At 34.6% G+C, this 26426-nt stretch overlaps 1 protein-coding gene across 1 annotated transcript; it reads right to left on the reverse strand.

The window, feature by feature from the left end:
- Positions 1-3545: 3545 nt before the first annotated feature.
- On the reverse strand, positions 3546-22006 carry LOC123319156. Its single transcript, XM_044906013.1, has 5 exons — positions 21532-22006; positions 14411-14629; positions 11101-11323; positions 7566-7902; positions 3546-3692 (listed from the first exon to the last, which is right to left on the reverse strand). The coding sequence occupies exons 3-5, from the start codon at positions 11135-11137 to the stop codon at positions 3674-3676; spliced, it is 393 nt and encodes a 130-aa protein (XP_044761948.1). The 5' UTR covers positions 11138-11323; positions 14411-14629; positions 21532-22006; the 3' UTR covers positions 3546-3673.
- Positions 22007-26426: the final 4420 nt, after the last annotated feature.

Raw genomic sequence — 26426 nt, forward strand, 5'->3', positions numbered from 1 at the left:
TAATGAAGATAATTGGGAAGATTTATCCTATCAATTGGGTAACTATAATTGTAGAAATAACGTAGGTACCATTACTACATACCTACTAATATTTTCCGTTCAAAACTGGAGATTCCTATGCATACAATGGTTTTTCCTCATGAGCATTTGGTGAACTAAATAATCGCAGCCGAAAGAAATGTATATAAAGCATTTCATTGAAATATAAATGAGTCAAAAATTTACCTCCATCGTATAAGGACAGCCTGTCCTTCCTTAAACAATGTAAGTATTAATTATTGTTTTGATATGAAATGGCATTATATTATAAAGAAACTTTTTTCAATACAATATAAAACGAAACAATTTATGAAAGGGATGCATATACTAAGGCCACAAATAATTCAAAATAGTAAAAATAAAAATGAAGTAGAAGTGTTCATATCGAATGGTGGTAGACTTGCGTCTGAGTATTAGTAATATTAAGCATTTGATTATAATCACTTTTATTTTCTTGCGAGATTATAATTGTTTTCTCTATTAAATTCGTGAAATATTTATTAATTTTTTGTATATGTCCCTTCAATTAAATAATTTTTTTACTAATATGAAGAAAACCTCATAGTATTTTATGGTGATTGTATATGTAAAATATTCAATTCAATTTAGACTTCCTCAAAGTGCATTCACCATTTTTCTGAACATCTTAGTAATCTGATAATTAATGACATTCCTTATCAGTACTTCCAGCATTCTATTTATATTATTGGCAGTAATAAAACAAAATGCGTTAGTTAACAGAAAAAACGTATTCTTCGTTACCAACTCTCTTAATGTTAAAAAAAAAAAATTTGGAACTACAGCGTTTCTAGCCATAGTTCTATTTAGTCATATTAAATAAATAAAAAAATGAAGAGTATTATCTCTTTGTTGGTATGATGATTTTTTATAAGCATTGAGTGTGCCTTTGCTCTGAATGATTTCCCAAACTGTTGAAAGATTGACACTTCAGTTCCAATAGTTTTTCGAATTTGTAAAGAATAATTTTTCTTTTTGAAGAAATTGATAAACTGATTGTTGAAAACACTTTTTCATATTTTATTAATTTCAGTATACTCATTGAATTTGAAATTTTTTCGTTTTGTGATGTTATATGAATATAAATCAATTTTATTTTCACTTTTTCTTTTATTTTTATTCCTCGTGGCACTGGATAGATCTAAATGCTGACAGATGAAGGTGAAAAAAAAACATTTTCATACGTTCAAATCTATTTCAGTATAATTATATTCATTTATATTTTTATGAATTAACAAATAATCACACGAAGGGTGGTCCATTGATCATCTCCTCTTCAAATCTTTGAGGAAACTCGATATTCTAGTCACGTTGCTTTGTATGCACCACACAAACCTCTCTAGAACCGAATTTGTCGCATAATTTCAAACAAATTCGGATCTACAGGGTAGATGTAGAGCATTAACGTGAAGCGAAGCGTAGTTTCAGCTTTCTCGGTTATATTTCCGCAAACTTTTCGCCATCTTGGATCAATCAAAAACCTGTAAAAACAAAATTGTTTTAATTGTCAATCAAAATTCGTCAATGTTTCTGTTCTTGGGAGTAAATGTAATGTAAAGATGGTTTTGGGACATGCCTCTAATCCTATAAAAGTCGGGTGTCAAAATAATGTTGTATAAATTGGGCTTACTCGAATCGTGAAGACGCTAGAAACCACGATAAACACATCGTGTGTATCATGCCCTTCTAGGGTAAGTGTCCAGCAGGGTTTGTAGATTATTTAAGTAAAGGTTTCTCGTGTATGTTTGTTCCAGTGAATATGTGAGCACTTTTGATTTTGAGCATATGAAAAATTCGAGATACGATACTATTGATGTATCTGTATAGGATGTCTGATTTTCAGAAAATGTTCAATTGGAGAAAAATTAAAATTAATATACTCGGCTCTTACTACCGCATCTTCAGATGAAACAAGCGTAGGAAATCCCAGAGACGTGCAAAACATCTATACACAACCGTAGATAGGATTCGGGATCATTGTTCCTCATCAGCACAGTGTAGTGTTAAATATTTCAACCGGAGGATGGGGTCTTAGCGAAACCGGGGGATCGCTCTGAGATATATTCTCATTTCTCATCACGATGCGCCACCTGTCTGGCAATGACTGAACTTCTCTGGGATTTCCTACGCTCGCCATGACTAGCTCGCATTTTATTGAAAACAATTCTGTCCATCTCATATTTTATATACTGTGTACTTCATTTCCATATTGAAACATTCCCAATTCAATTCGTAAGACAAGTAATATTTTATTCATTTTAATTCTTCATAATTTCGCAACTTATTCAGAAATATCCATTCAACCCAACTACCGAGATGTAACAATGTTGACAATTAAACTACTCCGCTGCAATCTGCGAAAGTACAACGCCTCCTTCGCCTTAATTAACCATATTAGCAGGCACTGTTTACACTCAAACCCCAATTTGACTTAATTAAGAGATAGTATCTCTCGTCTATTCCCAGTTCGTCACGCTAGGTCGGCCAGCCGTGGAACGCCGTTAAATTTCGTACCATAAATTGGCTGCAAACACAGCCGCGGCGACGACTCAAACCAAAACTCAGCATGATATGGGCAAAATTGACCTGGAGGGTGAACTGTTATCTGATAACCTTGAACTGCTGGCAGTTCACGTCACGAGAGTATGTAGCTGGTTCGATTTTTTTTCGCGTCGGATATATTTCGTTCGGGAGGGTTCAAAGAATTCTTTTATTTTGATATTTTTCAATGGATTGGGTTAAAGATAATTCCTTCAAGGTACACAAAGGACATATACATATTAACTCAGATAAATTTAGTAGTTCTTTTCACAATATCTATAAGTCCATCGCTAATAACCCCCTATGGTTGAAAAGAATTTTCTAAATGAACAAAAAATAAAATAAAATAAAATAAATAAAAAAGAAAAAAATAGAAAAGAAAGAAGTTATTTTTCCACTTAAAATTCATTTTTTGTTACAAATGTTGCTATCAAATAATGACTGATTTTTCAGGCAAGGCTGATGAACATAATTGTATAGCATAATTCTTATGAAAACTTCTATAGGTGAGATTATATAAATGTGAATGATCTTGGGTATCGTGGGATGTTTTCTACGAATAGAAAAAAAAATAGATTGATATTGATAAGGAAGATATGCTTCAGCCAATTCATTGCGTACTTAATTTACTGAACTGATTAATGAAGGAATAATTATGTTGATATCACACCACCATGATTATGTTAGTTCACAGTGTGGGAACATGAAATCTTTCTCAGTAATTCCCAATCAATTACAAGCAATAGATTATTATCATCATTATTAAAATAGAACAAAATCAAAAATTGAAGCTATAGCCATCAGATATATTAAAACATTTTCCAATCAAATCAATAATAATTATATTTTATTCATTTTAATAATAAAACAATTTGAAAGACACTTCATATGTTAAAAGTCTAACGTTTTCGTTAAAATCCTTCATGAATGCCTTATTTACTCAAAAAGTAAAAAACAAGTATACCTTTTTTGTTCCAATGTGGTGAAAATGTTCGAAAGTCATTTTTCTTCTTTGGCTTTATTGTAAGTGTATCCAGATTTGCAAAGTTGAGCTTCTGATCCTTATTTTTCAGATTCATTCTCCTTTGAACCACCTGAAAGCAGAAAATAATATGAGATCCAGTGAAAATTGGTTAATATGAAAAAAAACCAAATGACATTAAAAAAATAGCATTCATTCGTCTCTGGTTGGAGTTTCATTTACAAAAAACCTTCACTGGTCGTTTCGTTATGTTATATCTCTTTAATCATAGTTAATCTTGCAAAACCACTCTTGTCTAAGTTCAGGAGTTAATCACTGGAGGGCTGTGAATTGAAGTGGATCGCCTAGATCCACCTAGTAATTTAATGGCCGCAGGGATTAGAAGGGTCTGTCCAGGAAACGTGGAGAGAGGTCCACAGGGTTGGTCCCCACAATTAAGGGAGGAAGGAAGCGAAAGCCATATCGTTATAACAGCGCAAATTCATGCTATTCTGGGCAGAGGGAATTTAACCCTGGAATTCGTTCATTAGCAAAAGAGCTCGAAGTAGCATATTATACTTCAGGAAGGAGAGGGTTTTCATTTTTCCCGAATATTCCCAGTGAGTTAGTAGTTGCAGGATACTCATACTAAGGCTTGTGCAGAATTTCATGAAGAATAAAAATATGAGATAATAATAATATAATAAGAAGAACAATTTTGTATTTTTGTTAAAAATTAATTATAATTTTTATTCTTCATTCTGTTTCTACACATCTATAAATATTTTCTTATTTTCGTAACTGGTTGAATAAAGTAAAACCTTTCAAAACGTCAGTTACTTTTAAGAAGTGTCACTTCATTTTATATTTCAAAATAAGTTGTTTTCAATATCATTCCAAAAACATCAATCACTGCTCAAATGTTCGAATAAAATGAGTTTAACCTATCAATAAAAAAAAGATTGATAACAAACCAATAAATTACTGAATAATCCTCAGAAGAAAAATATTCCACACAATCTTACACCTGCCAAAACTCAACTACCCATCGCAGAGACAAACTCCTCAATGTACATGAAAAGTACCTTTGCGTAAGTCTTCAGCATACCACAAACAAAACTCAGATATGGCAACATTGACGTTTCAAGGGGATCTTCGCCTCTTCCTATTGACGTATCCCGTCAACAGAAAGAGGGGGGGAAACAGGACCCATTCCCGCTTATTGCAATCGTTTCGAGACGAGGGATATAACAGTGACATCCTGTTGGAGCCTACTCGATTTCATCACGTCCATGTTCATTGATGCCACGCATATTTTGTCATTTCGTGCTCGGATTGGGACTTCTGAATCGCGAGGGTTGAAAACGAAAGATAAGGCTGGTGCCTGGTTGGAATAATAGTATTGATTCTCTTTCAGTTTTCTCTTCCTATGAAATTTCAACGAATTTGTTGTTCAATACTTCTTTTTGCATGATTATATCTTGCGAATTTTGATAAATTTTGGTTAAAGTTCCCCTTTGGATAACCTCTGTTCTGGACATAAGGACAAAAAGTGGCAAACACTAAATAGTGCCTGATCCAACCAATTTATAGGAGGAAATATAGCTAAAAATGATAAGCTGACCGAATCTAAACCTCATTTAGATCTATATTGAGTATGAATTTGTGCTCTTGTGTTTCTTATTGTATATTTTTCACATTTTTCTTCTGTAATTGAAAAAAAACTTATTATTATTATTTTATTTACCGGGCATACTCATCTCAAAACTTCAGCAAGTATTCCTTCCGTGCTTGACGCCGAACTGTGTTATTCGAAAAGAATCAAAACTACAGTATCACCGGATTTGGGTCATAGCGAAAAACGCCCTAATATAACCCTATCATGACAGAGTTTAAAATAGCATACATCACGCTACGTCCTACAACAGACATGCCACACTGTGCCACGTCAGGAAAAAAACGCACATTCGTGACCAGCCTGTTGATCGGGCAAAAGTCCCGAACTTTTTCCAGAAATGTCGGGTATGAAGTCCGCGACGCAAGAGCACGAGCGACAACACAATAATTGAATTGTAGTCCAGAGCAGACAAGAATTGATTTAGGGATTCCGGAAGCGATGTAATTAATTCTCGAGGAGGTTTTAATTATACTTCCCGCCTATTCCAGCCACGTTCGGAGCGGGATTTGCCGGATGAAAAGACGGAACGTGTGCTCCGGCTTTAGATTCGGCGATTGTTCCTAGTTTTCTATGGGTTCTTTTGGCGCTTTTGTCGCGGATCTGGGGGAGTTGCCTCCCTTCAGTGAGTGTCCTTGGATGAACACTTTGAATAGAAGATTTTCAAAAGATTTATCACAAATTTCGACTTGAAAACAAAATTTTGGCATTCACACGAAATAGAATCGGATAATTAAGTATGCTGGAACGTCGATCGGTAGACTAAAGATAATATTGACTATTGTGGGAGCTCAATTGACAGGATTCGCTTCGTGAGAAGTAGCGTAGCATATACAATGGGTACAGTTGTAAAAAAAATAATTTGAAATACCTTTCATGTGAAAACGTTGTCTATCTAATGAATGAGTCAATGGAAAGTGGTAAAGATACTTTCAAGAGTTAGTCAACTCGGTAGATGCGAACTAAACTAATTAAATTTTTTGCACTGCACTGATTTCATAAAGACTACGCCAATGCGTTCTAGTATGGCGTAGCGTGTGGCGAAAACCTGGTGACTCCGAGTACTCCTTTTGCGCCACCTTTCTATATCTTTTTGAGTATTGGGTTTATAGGATTATATCGCCAATCAAGATGTTTCAATTCGAAAATCACTAAAGAAAATAATTGATTCGAGAGAAAAATAATGTAGACCCGTACAAAAAAATCATATTATTCTTCTGGAATCTTACTAGAATACCAGTGCCTTCTGCAGTTCTATTGGATTTATATATACATATATGATGCCGTGATTTGGGAAACTTGAGTTTTTATTTCATCCGACGGTGTACTTTGCTTTAATTTTTTGGATTATTTTGTGAATAGTGGTTTATGGCGTTTCAAACAGGAACATTGAGAAATCTTACACAAAAACCCTTTACTTACAAAATAGCTAAATATTTTAGAATTCACTTTATGCAAAAAAAATCAAAGAATCAGATTTCAAACATTAGTTAGTATAGTATCACTGCTAGACGAGTTCTACATAATGATAGATGTAAATTGTGAAAAATCATCACACAATTCGATTAATTGATAACTACAAGAGCTTAAGAATTGAAGGACCACTGTAGAACAGTAGTGCTGTGCAAAAATACATTTCAAATTGGAAAATTATAGAAAATGATTAAATGCTTAAATGCATTATAGAACAGAACATTATACAGCTATAATTTAAATATAAACTCGGGAATTCACAATTCTGTTCAACCCCTGATGCCTATGTCCATTTCAAATAGTAGATAAGCATAAATTTTTTGTCCATAAATGAAGAATGATCTGAGTAGTTGTCTATCAATAAAAAATTGAATTAAAGCATTTTTAAAATTTTATTACAAAGCTGACTTTCGTAGAAACATATGTGTGATAATATGAAACCACGTTAATCGATGAATAGAAGGAAAAAAATTAACACAAATTACAACAATAAGAGAAACAAAAGTTACAACAAATCTCAGAGTAAAAGAATATAAATGGGCTTGATGAGCAGAATATCCGAAATTAAGACGCAAAAGTGCTCAATCTTCGATAAATAACCGGGTTGGAACTGGCAGCCTCCGGAAGATAAACGATCCAACACTGGCAGACACAGGTTGTTCGTTAAAATCCTCAAACAAACCGCCATTAAACGTTAACAAACAACGACGTGAAAAATCGATGGCAGCGTTCCGTTAACGGCGAGCTTAGCTCACGCGAATCCCGGAACATCCCCTAATCCCGTTTAATCAAAACCGGATTTATGTGCGACATTATTCAGAAGCAATTAAAACCTTATTTGTCAAAGAGCAATCATACCTGAAACGAGGCAAAGCCGCCTGGACGGATCTTGCAAGGCTTCCTTTCGCACTTTTTAGCACTGCCGCGCATCTTGTTGACAGAAGCGATGTCGACTCTCGCAGAGGCGGCTGTGATATCAGCGGTGACATGATGGTTGCTACGTTGCCTGGCAAGGGGAACCGCCGGCTTGCTTTCAAAGCCCTCCTGATGCTCGATCGATCGCTTTCACGCCCAGTTTTCCCGCGCATTCGGGGTCCTTGCGCATTCTTACTCTTTAGCAGCGGATCTGGCAGGACCAAATGTTGTGATGCCTCCGGACAGGGGCGAACTCTGCTCGCGCCACCCTCGGAAGAGACTACAAAAGGTACAGGATCACATATGTGCGGAGGAAGGGGAGGGGATGTAACGATGAAAACGTGCGAGTTGCGGAAGAATTAAGATTTGTGGGTAGCGTAATACCTTCAGAATGGAGGCCGGAACAAAAGATCACTCAACAATGAACTTTGTAACCCTTTGCAGCCATGAATACACAGCTTCATGTTCCAAGCCTTGAATTGAGGTTTTTCTTTCAATATGTAAAATATGTAAAAGCTATAACAGGCCATTGACAAAGGCGAAAAGATCATTCCTATTTTCAAGGTATTCGTTAGCTTCTTCAGTTCCACCATATGTACACGGCGAGTCTTTGACTATACATATATTTTTACAGTAGACTGTTGAAGTCAAAAGAAACACTTTTTTCCTTCAACATTTTTTCCAATTCGGCGTAGATAAAAAGGTATAGCCATTTTAAGTTTTTATAATGATCTAAGTCACCCGTAGAAATCTGACCTTGAAGTTTTTCCAAGCATTAAGAAATAAACCATTTTGACCTTCGAAATGAGCTTCTATATATTAGAAACACAAGCATAAACTCAATGTTTCCATTCCATTTGGTTATCGGAGTAGTGTTCATAATACAATGAGTTACTGCAATTTCGTTCGAGATAAATATTCTTTTCTTGATCTGTATTTCATTATCGATAATAATAATAACAATTTTAACTTGCAGCCACCCACTCTGCATTAATCTCCAATATGTAATCATTTATTTCCGTTGTTTATTTTATTTTTTAATTAAATATCTCGAAATAAAATTAGATTCTTCATTGAATTTTGAATTTCATTTAGAAAGCTTACGTTTAATTGAAATCGAGGAATAGAAATTAGCTGATTCTTCATGGGGTGCTGATGCCTTCACACTTCGTACTGCAGCTTTGGCCTTAGTTTTTTCTGCTGCTGAGTACTGTTGCTCTGTTTAGTTCAACAGTACGCACGACAATAACAATCGATACCCTACTCAATGATTCCATGAGGATTGTTACTGGAACCATCAAATCTTCACCTCTGTATTGGTTACCCGTTTTTTCAAACATCGTAGTCTTTGAAGAAATTCCATTCCTTCCCAAATTTATTCCCAATGTTATCATATATACCAGATTCTAGAAGTGCCAGATCGAAATCTCGTTAGCCTTTATGGACTAATGATTTTTTTTATTCGACTAATAGCCACAAAGAATTTTGGCAATCAGAATGGAATTCGTGTAATCTCTTCAATAAAGGTTTGATAAATTGATCCTTCAAAAAAAGCCCTGGATTTGATCTTCCTAGAAACATTTGGAGCACTCTAAATCGTCTTAGGACTGGCTATGGTCGGTGTAATAATTCAGATGGAATGCTGTTGATACTCTGAGATATGAGTGTGACGCAAAAGAAGAGACTATAGACCACTTGGTAAAGAATTCCAGAAAAAATAAATTTAAGAGTGGTATCGAAGAAATTAATTCGGTGACCGACACTTTTCTGAGATGACTTACCAATTTCAGAGTTATTTAAGGAGATTATTTTCACTTCGTCAACCATCATGGTAGAAAAAAGGAGGAAGACTATGAAGATGTCCTTCAATATAATAATTTCAGCTTATTCTTGACACAAATTCATTATGATTACCCTTATCTATACTGGCAGACAGAGAGTTTTTCTGAGGTTTCTATCTTTGTTTTCGTGTATCATACGAAAATATGTATGGTAGGTACCCCGTTGACATTTTTTCTCTGCTTAGACTGAGATCTGGAACGAGGAAAAATTTCTAGGATATGTTTCTTGTTCACATTTCTTTACACCCGCTTCATTGTTTTTAGGTTGTTAAAGTTTGTATCCCTCCATTTCAAAAGTTACCAGATTCAAATATAACCTATTCAATCTTTCATTTCATAGGATCTCTGAAAGTTCAAATGTTCTTCTTCTTTGCCAGGTTAACAAACATAAAGCACCATAATGACAACCAAATTCCTTTTAGAATAACAAGCTAAATATATACCACTGGACACTGCACATTTGAAATGTGTAATTTGTTCAGGTTAATTCTGGGGATGTTTCAGAGTTGCATTCAGCCAAAGTACCCAATTTTTCGAACAGGGAATCCTTCTGACGAAAATGATGTATTTTTAATGAAATATCTTTAAAACGTCACATTTTGAAATAACCATTTCAACCGTTTCCCAAAAAAAATTATTTTAAGCACTTAAAAATGAAAAATAAAAATGGGTATTTACAGTTTAAAGCGTTTTGTGAGAATTGCACAAGCTGGCAACATCGACTGGAATATTCCTTGATAATAAAGGACAACAAATGCATTACCTTGATGAGATAGACAAAGATGGCTGTCTATGAAGTCTGCGACGAACGAGGAAGGTCGTAAAATTTTATGTTATTTTTAAGGCCGGTTGCAGTTGAAGCTCGCCAGTAAGCACGCGCCTGTAGATCAACAGCTGTTTTTTATAAACAAGCTGATTGGGCATTGTTCTTTTCATTGTCTTGTATGCGCTGTTGCCAAATCGTAAACTCCGCACAAAGCGATTTGAATTTTGAAACCCCATATTTGAAGGATGATTTTGAATAGTTTCCGCGGTGAATTTGAAAAACCATGAATGAAACTCATAATTATTCAGTTTAAACATACATACTTATGCAGTGATAACCCAAATTGAGGAGAATTCCCCATTGCAAAGATACATATTTTTATTTTTGGTTATCAAATTACCCGAAAACGTCGCAGTCTACGAGAAAATATAAAGAATACTTTTATTTTCGAAATTGGTCAGATATTCAAGAGGGAGCCTTCAAGACTTCTAAGACTTGAGTTCTTTGAATTCCTTTAGTAATTTTATGGTATGTTATGGTTATAATGAAGAAACCGGAAGATTTGTACGGTATTTTGAGTTCGAAGAAGATTCATCACGTCAATGAAAATGCATATTGCGAAAAGCATTCCATTCGATGTAATTAAATTTTTAAAGGATCCTCAACAGCCTGTAATTTTTCAACTGAACCGAATTTGAAAAAAATGATAAGGGTAAAAAGTGTCCAACTCAACTCACTATCTAATCGTGTATCTATTCGCGCAAATTCTCAGATTGCAGCTACCTGACAGCTGTCACGCTACCTCTGTGACAAGCCGTTCGACCCGTTAAAAAATTCGTTACTCTCGAAAAATGCTCAAAGAAATATTCACCTGAATCCCACCCTGTCCTCATCCCCCTGACCGCCATATTTCCGCCATCTCCGTTATCTCCCGTCACACTGAAATCTTCCAGCTCGCAAACTGCCTTCCAGCCTTCCACCACACGCCGTAGTCGCTGCCTTCTTTGTCGTGCAGATTTCGACACGCCAACTCCGCTGTCTTTTCATTCCCTACACATCTCTCCTCCTTGTTCTGCCGAGTTTCCCGGCGTAATCTGAAAGGACGCAAGGGAATAGTCATTCAACCCGTTTCTGCGCTCTGCCTATATTCCCGCTTCTTATCTCTGCGTCTTGCTTTCGGGAAATCGAGAGGTTTCGTATTTGCGGAGCTTCCTGCCTTTGCACGGTTTGCTGGTCGATAGGATGATTCCGGTTCATCATTTACAATAATTCCAACATTTGTTTAATTATTTTTTTAATCTCTTTTTCATATTTGTATTTATTTCCATTCAACACTGTACACCATCATCTGGTAATACATAGATTGAAATTTAAAAAGGAACAAGAAATTATTATTGAAATCAATATAATGGAGACTAAAACTCAAAAACTAAACAAAGAAAAACGTACAGAGAATATCTTCAACGAAAAGGAATAAAAATGTAATATTTGGTACGTATGTACAACTTTATAAACCCTTTAAGAATAGTCATAAAATAATTAGGTTTTATCATAGGTATATGTAATTCGGGGATACCCTGTATGACACCTCCTTACATCAAAAAGAACGCAAGAATATTTACAACGAAAAATTTGTGTTGTTTTCCTGAATTTACTGCAAGTACCGTAGATTCGGGTGACTTGGGACGATTTTGAAATTCAACTTGTCATATTTCAAAAACGGTGACCTATTTTCATGTGAGAAAGAGGTTCAAATATGCTAAATAAATCAGACTATTGATTAGGATACATACCATGCTTCAGAATCCGGATATAAATATAAAATACTTGTCCCAAGTCACCCACCGAGTTGGGAGGCTTGGGACACAAGTTAAAATCCATTGATTTCTCAACTATCAGATGAAATAGGTGACTTGGGGCGGTGTATAGTTCTGAAAAATCAGAATTCGTGATTATATAGTTGAAATTCGGTGAGGAAATCAAATGATAAACCCCTATTACAGCGAAAGTAAATATATTGCAACTCAAATGAAAAAACCAAACAAAACAAGGAAACTTTGATTTCTTTCATTCTTTGGTGATTTCTTTGTGGAAATAACGCAAATAATGATATCCTGCGAAAAATCGGCATATTTCCTGCTGCCAATGAGCCGCTTGCATCTATTCGGCATTGTCCCAAGTGACCCTATGAAACAACAAAATAAATGAATCAGATCCGTGTTGCCGTTTGATTTGTAAACAACCTTGTTTCATGACATATCTAATATGCCAATATCCCACGTAACCAGAAAAAAAAATACACAGGCACAAAGTGAAACACATATACAAAACACTAGAAAGTGTGAGGGCCATAAAAAACGCGCCTTTTCTCTCCTGAATTCATTAATTTTTCCTGTCAATTCAAACGCTCTGGTCACGGCAAACTCAACAGGAATTAATTGTTAAACTAACTGAAAAGACGCTACACAATCTTATAACTTTGTCCCTTCACTTGTAAATGGTAAGAGACAACGAAACCTGCAAGGGGGGTAATTGTCCTAAGTTACAGGACTGTCCCAAGTCACCCGAATCTACCGGTAAAAGACTCGCTCTATAAATAACTTATTTTAAGCTTTTGTCATCGACTTTTTTTCGATCCAAACCTTCGCGTCTGATCAGAATTGTAGTCGAATCTACACAATGATCATTAAATTATTCAACGGAATATGAACAATACTCCATCTTTTCCATATTTCTTGCACGTACGTTATTTGTAATGAATATTTGAATATAAAACAGGGAAAATGAATAGCAATCGTCTGAATATAAATGGCTCTAAGATGACCGAACATTTCATCATGAAGTTTGTGAGTGGATAAAATAAAATTCTGATTTATCTTCGCAAGAGAGAGCCATGTTATTGAGATAAAAATTATTAAATCTAAAATCTTCTGTTCCAATTATATTATTATTATAGTATTATAATTGACACGATTGAAAAATTTATCTTGTTATCTAGGTTGAGTCTTTAACTCGTAGGTACAAATATCAAGAATCTACTGTTAAAATATTTGTACGAGTCAAAGACTCAACCTGTATTTATTACCTATATTGAGGGACGATCTGGTCATATTTCTGTCATAAGAATAGTTTGTTCTCTTCGTCTGCAGATCGTTTTATCCAAAATCTCCTCCATCATAGTGAGAGAGGAAATTTCAAGATTATATACACTCAATTTTTCTTTACTTGTTTCCAAAAATACTTCATAACGACAAACGATAATGTTCCCTTGTAAATCCGACCACATTTAGGTTTGGCAATATACAAACACAAAAGCCATTATCTTGAAAAATGGCCAGACTTGAGTCGAAGAATTTATCGAGAACTTCGTTCGCGAACTTTCAAATTTCACAGCGATATAACTGTAGCCATTAAAGGCCCGATGTTCAAGAGATTTAATTTTAAAGTTTAAATGAACGCTGTTATAGGTGGCGATTTGCATTTCGTCGCAATTGCAATGGAAATTAATGCATTTAATCGTGCTCGTTGTATACGCACGAAAATGGAAAATGGGTGATGCGGGATTATTAGAAGATATTATGTTCTTTCCCAAGTATCTATGTATAGTGGAGATACAAATACTTATTTGTAAGACAAATATTAGGTATACCTAATTCAAAACTCTTATTGCTTAGCACACTTTGTAATTTTCCATTGAAGTTTACTTGTTGTTGTTTACTTTTTCGTAAAGGAAACTGCAATGAAGTCATTCTAGTATTCTGCGCATATTTTGAGAGCCAGTCTTCTGAAAAATGGAGATCATTACATACTCGTTGAAAAATATGCTATTTTTTACCTATTTTACTTGTTTATGTGTCATTTCAATGTTCTTTTTTTTATATTCCTTCTTTGTTTTTTATTTCATATATTATATTAGGTTTAGAATCTTTCTCAAGGCTACATTGATTCAAATTCTGTCACCCTGAATGAAACAATGGTAATATTTGTTACAAAATGTAAATAAACCTTCTCGATGTGTTGAGCATGAAATGTGTTGTTGAATTAAGAATAATAGAAGAAGGTATATTGGGTGAAATAATTGTTCCCACGAATGTGAAAGCCCCTGTTTTCCTACCCCATCTCTATCGAATACGAGGGTCCAAATCGTTTACAGTGTTTCAGAATAATTGATAATAACTCACGGTAATTTACAGAAAGGTATCGCTCTTCGGGCTCTCAATTTTCGATCGCCATCCTGACGTTATAGCAGTGGTCCTACATTCCTCTACGGTCGACACACAAATCACTCAAAAACTGGTTTGGCCCGTCTGGCCATCAGAGGAAATACCAAAAGGAGGTTCGTTCATCTTGTTGCCCTAATGAATTTACAATGTTGCCAATTTAATTGCCATCGGTTTGACCTGAAACAAAAACGAAAGTGGTAAACGTTGGTCTCGACTATGTGGTAAAATATTGCGGCGAGAGAGAGACAGAGATGGAGTTTTATCGCTATATTCATGGTGCTATCTGATACCTTTTGGGGTAAGTGATTAGAAATTTATGAATATTTTCCTAAGACTGTTTTTGTTGAGATTTACTCAAATTGTCAACCGAAACTTCTGATTCAGGCTATGGTTGTTGATTTAACATTTTTCCTTGAAGTTTCTATGTTTCTTGTTTTTTCCAAATTTTTGAATCAATATTTTCTGGGATAAATTTTCAATAGAAAATTGACAAAATTCTATTAACAATCAATATTATACTGCCTGCATATTACCTCATCATAGGCATATTTTGAAGGTTGCAGAAGTCGAACCTCACGTTCGAAAGAAACTTTCTCGTAGTCCATAAAAATAAGACCTTACTCTCATTCACGAATACCTCAAAAAGTATCCAGTAGAGTATATTGTAAAAGGCTACCAATAAAATTCCAAGAAGTTTTCTATTTAGAGTTTAGAGGGTACTCCAATATCTCCGTGGACAGCTGAGTTTTACACCTTGCCATAAATGATGTTATGACATATTATTATGAGTAGTAAAACGGCAGTAAATTTCAACCTTAATCTATTTTTCGTCGAGTGTTAAGTTTCAGCAGACTGATGAGGAGAACTGTTTTTATGGAGCCAAATGTACTAGATAGTATAAAGACTAAAGTTCATCATATTTACATCAATTGAATGGGTTTGTGCGGCCCTTAACACTGCTTTATGAATTTGATAAATACACAGGGTGATTTATAACTATTGGGACATAGGCTAAGGGCAGATTGTTTGGACAAAAATATGGCTATAGGACCAAATATACCTCAATAAAATATTGCTGTGGAAAAAGATAGAGGGCGTTAAAGTTGAATTTTTGTTTAGTTTTTTGCTAATCACTTCACTGTATATTTTTTCATCCATATTTAAGAAAAACACAATTGAACAGTTCAGAGCATCGGAGGGCGATTTGAAGTAACGATTAATTTATTTTATTTATTTATTTCGACGATAAAGCATAATTAAAAACAATGTAACATAAAAAAAAATAAACTTAAATTAAATGTTTTACGTGGCCTCCTTCGACTTCTATGCCTTTTTTAATTCTTTCAATAAAGGACTTTCGAACTTCGAAGAAAATATTATTCTGTCCCCTTATAAAAAATTCAACTTTAACGCCCTCTATATTTTCACACAGCAATATTTTATTGAGATATATTTGGTCCTATCCCCATATTTTGCTATAAACAATCTGCCCTTAGCCTATATCCCAATAGATATGAATCACCCTGTGAGATATGAAGAATGATATCTTCTCAAAATTCTTTAGCATAACCGCATAAACAAATAAATAAATTTATAAAAAAAATTATTTTCTATTTTTGTTAATTAACAATACTCCAATAACAGTCCAATTGAGTGAAAATAATTAACTTTTAAGACTGACTATTTATTGGGAACCAATAAATGTAAGTTATTGTCGCATTTACTCAAGGACCAGATTGACCCCAATAACTCCCCATTACTGAATTTATTTCGAATATTTGTGTTCAACTTGTTGTATTCTCCTCAGTTTAATCGCTAACCTAAAATAAACAAAAAATAAAATTTTAATGTTGAAAAAGGAGACAATAATAAACAGATGATAGTTTTCGATATTTTAAGCGTCTACTGGCCTTGAAATGGTTATTTTTCAGTTGCTTAGCAGGAGCGAGAATGTCTACCTTTTTTTTATCAAAATAGTTGAAATTCATGCAAAAAACCTCCTTATAATTTCATCAAAATTTTCCGAGCCTAGGTCATGGCTTGTGTCAATCTAATGGTCAATATGTCACTAAAAATATCTTTCGAAATTGCTGTGAAAATTTAATAAACATTCTTGCAGCTGATGAAAAGCATTACTGAGGTTTTAGAGTAATGGGAATTGGAATCTTGTCAAAATAATGCTTACGAATTGAGTCATCTCCTGAAGAGAATTGTTTTAGGAAAAAAATATGAAAATAATGAAAAAATAAACAATTATAAAAAAATAGCATAAGTAAATAGATTTTTACAATTTTTATTTGAAATTTTTCTGGAGTAAAACAGATGAAACACAGTCGATTTGTCGATAATTTCGGATAATCCGACGTATCTCGCAAAATCCAGCAAAATTCATCACATTCCCCGCGTTTCCGCTTTGTTCAGTCGCAGCCACAAATCAGCATTTCCAACTTTCTTTCCCATTTATCAAACAAACAGCCAGTTTTCATTTCAGGTCTAAGCCCCCGGAGAATCCGACAGAAAGCGTCAGGATGGATTTATTCCTCCAGGTGAGACCGGCTGGGAACAGACACGAACTCTCTTCTGTGTCAAACGGTAAGGGGCTGACCTTACCCAAGGAATACGGAAAGATTAATGACATCGCATTACTCCATACGGTGTTTATCCGTGGACGTAGTAAACATTGGGATCGATAGAAAACTCAATTCATGTCCTAGGACATTCCTGGACAACTGGATTTACGCTTTGTCATTATGACCTGGGTAACGCGCTAAAACTCGGTATCTGCTGAGTAATGATTCGGTTATTAACTGTATGGATGGCATTGAAAAGGAGGACTATCGGAAGGATGGCATTTCGTTGGAATCAAATTTTTACTAAATTATATCGATCACGAGGTAAGATAAAATGAAGAGTTATTTAGGAAAACGAAAAACCCAAATGGAGAAATCTACGACTAACAAGGAAAGAAAAAGATACGGGGAAATATTGAAAAATTCTTAGCCTACTATGGAACCAAACAAAATTTCAATGTCAAAATATTTTCTTACTCAACATATTCCCCTCTTAATTGGATACATTTATTACAGCGAACCTGCAACGTCTCTAGACCACTAAAAAAAATGTTTCTTCTTGCTCTGCAAACCAGACCAAAAACCAAACACCTTTGGACAGCTTTCCGCGTCTTTTCTCTTTAATTTTTTCCCGTAGAGTGGTCAGTAATGTCGAATAGTAATCTCCGCTTATTATTCTACCCGTATCCGAAAAATCAATCATGATTATTACCCTATGGCAATCCCAAAAAACTGAAGCAAGAACTTTTCCAGCAGATTTTTGGACACGAAACTTCTTAGGTCTTGGAGAACAAGAGTGTCGCCATTCCATCGACTGTTGCTTTGCTTCTGGATCGTAGAAATGTACCCAAGTCTCATCCATAGTAACAATTCGGTTTAAGAAGTCTACATCGTTTTCAAATCGAGCACAGATAAACGCGATGCTTCTACCCTTGCACGCTTTTGCTCAACATTCAAACATTTGGGGATCTATTTTGCGGCAATTTTTCTCATGTCCAAATTGTGACGTGAACTATATGATGAACGCGTTCGTATGAAATATTCAGTGCTTCAGATAACCGTTTCAGCCCAATTCGACGGTCTGATAAAATCATGTCATGAACTGCATTGATATTTTCGGGGACGAACACAGAAAGTGCCCTTCCCGATCTGTCATCATCTTCAATGGAAAATTTACCTCTTTTGAAACTTGCAGTCCAATTTTTCACGGTCGCATACGAAGGACATTGATCACCAAGGGTATTAAGCATATCTTCGTAAATCTGCTTACCTCTTAACCCTTTTAAATACAGGTACTTGATCATGGCTCGATCCTCCAATTTTTCGATTTTCACAATTTCGGTGGACATCTTCTTTCTATTAATTATTACTTAACTCTGGTTTACTTTTTTGACCTCAAACTTCACACTGACACTTCTAATGAGTTATTTTTCGTTGCTCTGGTTACGCAATATTATTTTTAAGCATGAAACTGGTCTAGGCTAACTAGATATCAATACATCCTCGTAGATTTTTTGAAAGAGATACCTGCAATTCTGTTATGAATGTATTAGTAGGTCAGGAGAACCATTTTTATGGGCCAAACTACACTATTTAACAATTGATAGGGCTCTCTGACTTTCCATAAATTAATTCCAGGAACAATCCCTTCAGGATGTTTATTTTGATCAGATACCAGTATGTTTAGTTGATATTGCTTGGTGTAAACTTGAATTTGTGGACACTAGGTACTAATTCGGCTGAGTGATTAAATGGACCAAATGCGTGCAGAAGTTTCAGAGTTATAGGCATTCGAACTTTTATTCCAATAATTAGGAATAACATCACAGTATAAATATGGTTGTATAAAGTAGATACGGATATAAACAGAATCTTTTTTTAGACTTTAGAGTCAAGCATTACTTTTCAACTGGATCGTTTCTGTGTTTATGTAAATATCTTTTCCGTTGGCCTTGGATTTGATTGTGAGTCTCGCACTTTCTTTGTTTCTCTAAAAGCTAATTTGAAATTTTCTCAGTCCGTCTCTGATGGAACCGAATGAAATACGGTTATAATTTGCATCAAGGATCTCGAGACCGTATTATCTATCTGCTACTCCCACAAAACAAGAATAAAACTGACCTCATGGTCGGAGTATTTGGAAATATACAGGCGACATGTTGCAGTATATCGGTTAGCGACACCTACAGAGAATAGAATGGGTTAATCGCTGAATAGAAACAAATACAAAAATAACACTGAAATGATTTTGTTGAATTAGGGCTCGGTGACCGAAAGGCAGTAATATACAGGGTGTCCATAGCTTAATATGTCAACTTCAAAAACCTTTGGTATTTATGAGCATTCTACGTAGCTTCGACAGCATCCCATTCAAAATTTTCAAGGTACTCAGAGTGTGCCACATCATTTCAGAGAGCTTTTCAATAAATCAAATTTTGCAGAAGAGTTTCGGTACTTTTCAACTAGTGTATTAGTTTTAAGTCACAAAGAACGTTATCTGTTGGAATATTGAGCATAAATAACAGCCTTTAGTATGCCTCTGTGGCGTAAAATTCTGAAAATGAAGAACAATAATGGCATTCTTTAAAGTACCTACATAATTGAATTTAGAAGTAATACCTTCAACAAGTTATACAAGGTGGGCTTTTTAAAACGAAACAGACGAGATAACGGGTGTAATAAATTTATTTCGAAAAAATGCTTGGACACGTCGATTTTTGTTTCCAGGGGGACAACTTTTAAGGTCAAATTCACAACTATATCGCTTCAACCCTTGGTGTTAGCACACCAACCCCTAAATTTTGAACAGAAATGATAGATTTTCACGAAAATCGAGCCTAACCTAACCTAACCTGACCTAACCTCCTTGAAGCTGTCTAATATACTGAAGTTCATTAGGAATTTTTTTTTTAGCTCTGGGCACAATAGATCTCAAGGTCACAGTGCAACACAGCCCGCTTTAAAATCCAAATAGAACCTAGAAATACTGAGGTATCACAACATGAATTATTGAAACACAAACCATTCTTTCAAGGCCACTACACAAAAATCACGCAGGAGTTTCGATCCCAATCCAGGGTTCATAGTTCACAAAAGAAAAAACACTTTAATTCTGAAAATGAACGCGCGGTGGACAACGTGTGCCGTCAAATTAATGGTACACATTTTTCAATGCCAATTAGAATTCACAGACTGTTGGAAGATCGTGACTCGATAACATCATTGGCATCCAATTTGGGTTGAATACAGAATCAAGCCTTGTCTCAACAATGAAATGAATCGGAAGACAATTGTGGAAAAGGACGAAAAAGTTTATTTTTTCTTTGGGACAATTACAATGTAGTGGTCTTCAACTTCTGTTGTGCACAGAGTGCCAGACAAAGCACTATTATAGCCATATCGTGTAATTCTTGCAGATAAGCATTATCAAGAAAATTTCAAGGTTTGGAATTGAAAACGATAAAAAACATTAACCCCGCTGGCCCCCTGATAAATTTTCAGTTTGATTATTGAGTTGTCCGCAGTCTTCTTTGGTACAAAAATGGGGTACCATCATCCTACCATGATTGTCGAAGATTTTGGCAGTAATCCACCAAATTAAAAGGTTGAAAACCCAATTCATATCAACAATTCAGCAGCAAACAAACGCAGGGTATGGGATAATGTGAGTTATCGATATTTTGATGGATGAAACTTTCAACCAACATCTATCTAGGAAATTTGTAAACTTTTTAGGTGCTTATAAGCCTCCGTCAGTCTTATTTAAGGACATTGGTAAGTGAGGTGAGAAAAAATTTCTCTATTTGTTGCTTATGATGTTTGATTGAATAAATAAGCAGGAAACGTTTCGAGTGTCATTTCAACATAATATATTTGCCCTACTTGATTTAAAATACAAGGTAACATCTCAATAAACATCGCATAGAGTGAACCAGAAGTACCATTGAAAACGTGATGTTAACAATTTATTAGTAAGACCTCCAATCGTTTCAACCTTGTGAAAGGCCACTTTGAAATACCTTTATGAATTCTGATATCGTTTCCAACCCCAACGATGACGCCTGAATTTGAAGAAATCAAAGAATTTCATCAAGCCAGGTATGCAGTATTGATCATGGATAAATATGTGTCTGAGCATGCTCAGTACGAGCACAACATTACCGGCTAACAGCGTCCGTAGAAAATCGCCCATCGATCTGCGTTTCTGCTTAAAATTCGACAGGAAAAAAATTTAAACATTCAAGGATGATATCTGTCGAAAAGAATTCCATAAATAATTAAAAATATAAAATTAACTGTATGAATATAAAGAATATCGGCGTAATCGACAGGAGTAGGACTTTACTAGGAATTTTAAATAGTAAGCATAGACATATGCTAAAAAATCTAATAAATTATGTAAACGATTGGCGAAAAAAAAATTGATAAACATAAAATAAGATATTATTCCTGTGAGAAAGCTCGTTTGGTCCGCAATAAATGATTAATTAAAGATAATTAGGTACTCACAGTCCGGAAGTACAATGACAACATTCAAATTGGTAATTGGTGAAACTTGTTCAGTGGTACCAACGTGACGAGGCGGTAGAATTAGAGGCGGCACAGGACACTTCCAGTTTGCTCCACGTTTCGTTACCAACTGTCGCCTGGCTGGCAGTCTTCCCTTGGCCGAACGAACGGGCTGGAGCAGTTGTTGGGTACGAGGGGGCCATTAACATAAATTATGATTCGGAGACAGTTAATATTGGGTTATAAACCTCTCCGGTTTACAGGCAGGACTTTACGGTCGTCCCGGTCTATTTTCGATTTTGGGTATTTTCTCAATGGGAACTGAGGTAGCAAGTTGGCTTTGTTGTCGGAAAGATTATCGGCAATTCTGGTTAGAAAGTTGACTTTTCTCATAAACTGCCCAACAATTTAAATAGGGTCGAAACTGAGTCGAAAAATTGTATATTTTATTATTTATATATTGTCATTTTTTTTTATTTCTGAACATGTTAAAAATACTCATCTGTACAGTACAATTGATACACAGTTAATAATCTTTATATCAACAATAATTGAAAATAGATTGAAATTACACATATAATAATTAGAACACTTTCTGTATCACTTTTATGATTTTGCCTCAAATATATACATTCATCACCATTATGTTTTTTATATTAACTTTTTTATTTCTGTTTTAAATTCACACTGATAGACAAACAAAATTTTAAACATCCCCAAATACCCTGTACTTACATTCAGATTGAATCGAATAACTCAATACTGTTTATTTTTCTAATTATAAACATTGCTTTTCTACAAATTGAATTTTTCAAATTCTAGCTTGGTTTTTCAATCATAATATGTTGAATAAATTAAATAATGAAGAATCGGACATATGCTTAACCATTATTAGCTGAAGCATCTGTTTCATCCTCAAAATAATACAGATCCTCCAGTATAGTGGTATCCTCTGCATTTCAAGACTCAAAATCACACACGTTTGGGTTGTGTAATATTCGTAAACATTTTATTTTTGAAATAAGGTGCACATTCTCAACACAGAAAAAATCGTTTAACCCAATCCTTTCGACTCAAAATTTCAAAAATACAGACATTTGACAAAAAAGATGACGTTCTTGGGAATAAGCGTTGAAAAAAACAAAAACAAGTTGAATGCATCCTATGTGAACATACTTATTTTTATTTTCTATTTATTACAAGGACTTTCTATAAATTTTCAACTTTTAAATCACTTTACTCTTTCCAAGTGACTAAATAACGACAGAAAATTGTTAGTGAGCTTGTTTTTTTTAACTTTTCACTTTAATCCTTACTACTATTAAGTCATAGTCCGTTTGTCTTTTTGTGTGTAGATAACTCCGGAACCAGGCGATTGAAATGGAATGTATCAATATAAAAATGAATGTGACCTTCATCTGCGGCATTCATTCCTGATGAAGGTAGTTATTCAGGAACCAAGGGCGAAAAACTGTATATTAGAGTCGAGGCGTAGACGAGGCTAGCAAGCGGGGAAGACAATATAGACAGTTTTTTGCCGAGGTGTATATTATATTTTTTCTTCGAACTCACATACTCACTTGTGTGCTGTAAATCCAACCTGGCGTTAGTTGCCAATTCCATCATCTCTGGAGAAGTGTTATTCATATCCATATCGCTATCGCTATCCATTCTTGTTAATAATGAATATACGATATGCATATGACAGTTATTATCATAGGTACTTTCATCAAATCCCAGCTCTCGAAATTAATTGAAGCGCCACTGCAACTAAGGGAAGAACTGAGCAGAAAAGTGTTTGGGACGAAAAGTGAATGCGGACGAAAAGTACTTGCCTTCGAAAATAGTCGACTTCCGTTCGGAAATTAGTACGTAAAATTTCATTTTTTGTTTGGGTCGACGAAAAATGCTCCTTACAGCATCTACCGGATATTTCGCGAGATACGAAGAAGTCGAAGAAATACGAATTTAAGCAAGGCCTGGCATTGTCACTTGACGATATATGATCACTTCTATTTGGACGTGGATCGTGATATAGCTGATTCTATACAATAGGTAATTGTGGAGTTCTTTTCTCAAGAAGAGTGCGCCAATCTTTCGATAATTGGAGTTTTCTTCTCATGAGGGTTTTTATTACAGTCTTATTAATTTTTTTATGTTCATCATTGTTGCTGATTCTTTAGTAATTTTTAATACTTTTCGAATTTTTTGTTACTTATTATCATTCTTCAATTATTCTAATTATTTCCTTAGTAGCTTTTTCGAATGTAGTATTACGCGGACGAAGCCGCGGGTTTAAGCTAGTAATCAATTAATCATAAGGTACAAACGCTAGCTTTGTGTGTATAATCATTGATTTATTATAATCCTCAATGGTAAAATTCCATTCGCGACAGTAGGCGTCGAAATATTCCCATTTCGACAATTTTCAAGGTTTTGGATTAAGGACATTTCAATAACAAAAAAATATAATAAATAATTAAAATCAATATTCCATATTTGCTTGTACCCATGGAGAGGGAAAGAATATCTCAAAACCCACTGCCAGGTTACAATGATTTATGTCACTTTTTCAAGCGTTTTACTTATTTACTTTTTTGATTTGTGATAACTGGCCAGTTAAGCTAGAAAATTAATTATTCAGTAATTCGTCTCTGGACTTGCGATTATCAGAATTCACAGGGCATTCAACCCAAAATCTCGAGAAACCTGTTAGCTTGTCTGGTGAAACAGACAATTCCCAATATAAAAAATTTAGTTAACCCATAAAAAAGTAACACACTTAATGACCATCAGGTACATCGTTACAGTTTTGCCTCCGCAGACAGATCGTTGCCCAAAACACCACCCGCTCGCTAAACGGCGACAGATCCATAACTAGATGATGACCGGTTATCATTCGAACACTTTCGTTTGTGGGGGCCCCTTCCGCAAAGACCGATTCATAACAATTGCAGCCTTGATCCGGTTCTACTCGAACGGAGGTAGGTCGCTTACGTCACACAAGATCTCGATGCAGCTGTCAATTCGATTTCGCTGCCGCGTCCAGGAGCTGTCAGAACGTCTGAAATATCACCGCCTCTTTCACAATGGCCGTTTGCTCTTTGTGTGTCGAGCGGGCCGAGGTCGTGGCTGGTCCCAGGTAGGCACGGTATGAGCAGTTGCTGGTTGTTGATGTTGGTTTTTTTAGATTCCCGATTCCGGGAAATCCGTATTTGGAAGAGATTTCGGAATGCGAAGGAATTTCTAGGGACACAAAGTATTCTGTTGATTTATTTTTTTTTAAATGAACTAATAAAATCGATGATGGAAAGAATTGACTTTTGAAATTTTTACTGTTCCCAAAAAAATTGATAAACAAAAAAAAGACCGTAGATTGAAAGAAATCAAATAATTTGTGCAATGTAGAATCTGCCACGCACATGCGATAAAATTCGGCATAAATGGTGTGGCAAAAATGCAGAAAATAAATTCCCAAATATACAAACATTTTTATTTAATGTTTTAAGTCTACCCGTGAAATGGGCCTCTTCTTATTCAGGAGAATAATGCGATTAAATTTTAGAAAAATCCACAAGTTTTTTTTATACCTATCTACTGAAATTCTTACAGTTCCTATTCATCACTTTTTCAATTTGAAATGATCAAAAAACCAAAAATTAATTTTTCATTCAATTTTCTAGCTCACAAACAAAAGAGAATGATGCGTCAAAAATGTCGGAAAAATCCAAAATTTTCATTATATCTACTGAAATTCTCAGTGCTGTAATTTAAAATTATCAAAAGACCATAATATAATTTTTCTTGTAATTTTCTAACTCAATAGCAAAACAGGGTATCCGCTTATTAAAGAGAATAATGCGTAAATAATTAAAAGAAAAATCCACTTTTTGAAAACCGAATTATTATAGTTATTGCAGAATTATTTAAAATTATCTAATTGATATCAAAGCAGTGTCTTTTTTCATTCAAGAAAATAATTTCAAAAATTCATTAAAAATCCGCTATTATTTTCTCAATCAATTCATACTTTCAGGTAGGTACTTATCATTTTTATGATTAAAAATTAATAAAAAACAAAAATAGATTTTGGTGAAATTTTTTAGAACACCTTCGAAGCACGAAAAAGCCACATTCTTTATTAAACCAAGTTTTTACAGTATCCTTATCTTTTGTTTCGAAAACGAATGAAACTATATAACCGAGAGTACCAATTTGACGTTTTCAAATATTTTCATTATGTAATTATTCATATCATATAAATCGGAAGCTTAAAATGAGAGTTAAATGAAAATGCATGTTTTCGTTATTTTGATATTGCAATTTTTCCCATAGAATTTCTTCTTTACGTTCATATTTTAAATTCTTCATCTGCCCTATTGCATATTAAATACGATCGTTGAAAATCTTCAATGAAAAAAAGTCAATAATTTTACTCTCGAAGAAGGAACCGGTAGAAGAGACTTTTAGTGAATCCTGAATTAATTTAGTGCTACTTTCAAGAATCACCCTTGATTTTTGCGGTCCTTTACAGGTTTCTGCATTAAGTGTAAAGAACACTGAATAGTGAAAGATTTCTTCATTTAAAGCTTTCATTTTATGGACATGTATATACATAATATTTTTCATTGATTATCATTGCACTCACATTCTTGATGACTAAGTATACCAGAAATTGATATTAAATTAAAGGATATTCTTAGATTTCTTCGATGACATTAGGATAGGTTCGACTGGTGAACAGTAGATGGCCAGGATGAAACAGAATTCTACTAAATAGTGACATCTGTTGCACTTACTACGCAATAACAATCTGTCGGACAAACTAGCAAACCTTACAGTTTGGCTCATATTCAACTCCTGAAACGTTTTCTGCATTAATTTCAAAAAAGATT

This window comes from Coccinella septempunctata, chromosome 8 (assembly GCF_907165205.1).
Source record: "Coccinella septempunctata chromosome 8, icCocSept1.1, whole genome shotgun sequence".
Classification (NCBI taxonomy): domain Eukaryota; kingdom Metazoa; phylum Arthropoda; class Insecta; order Coleoptera; family Coccinellidae; genus Coccinella; species Coccinella septempunctata.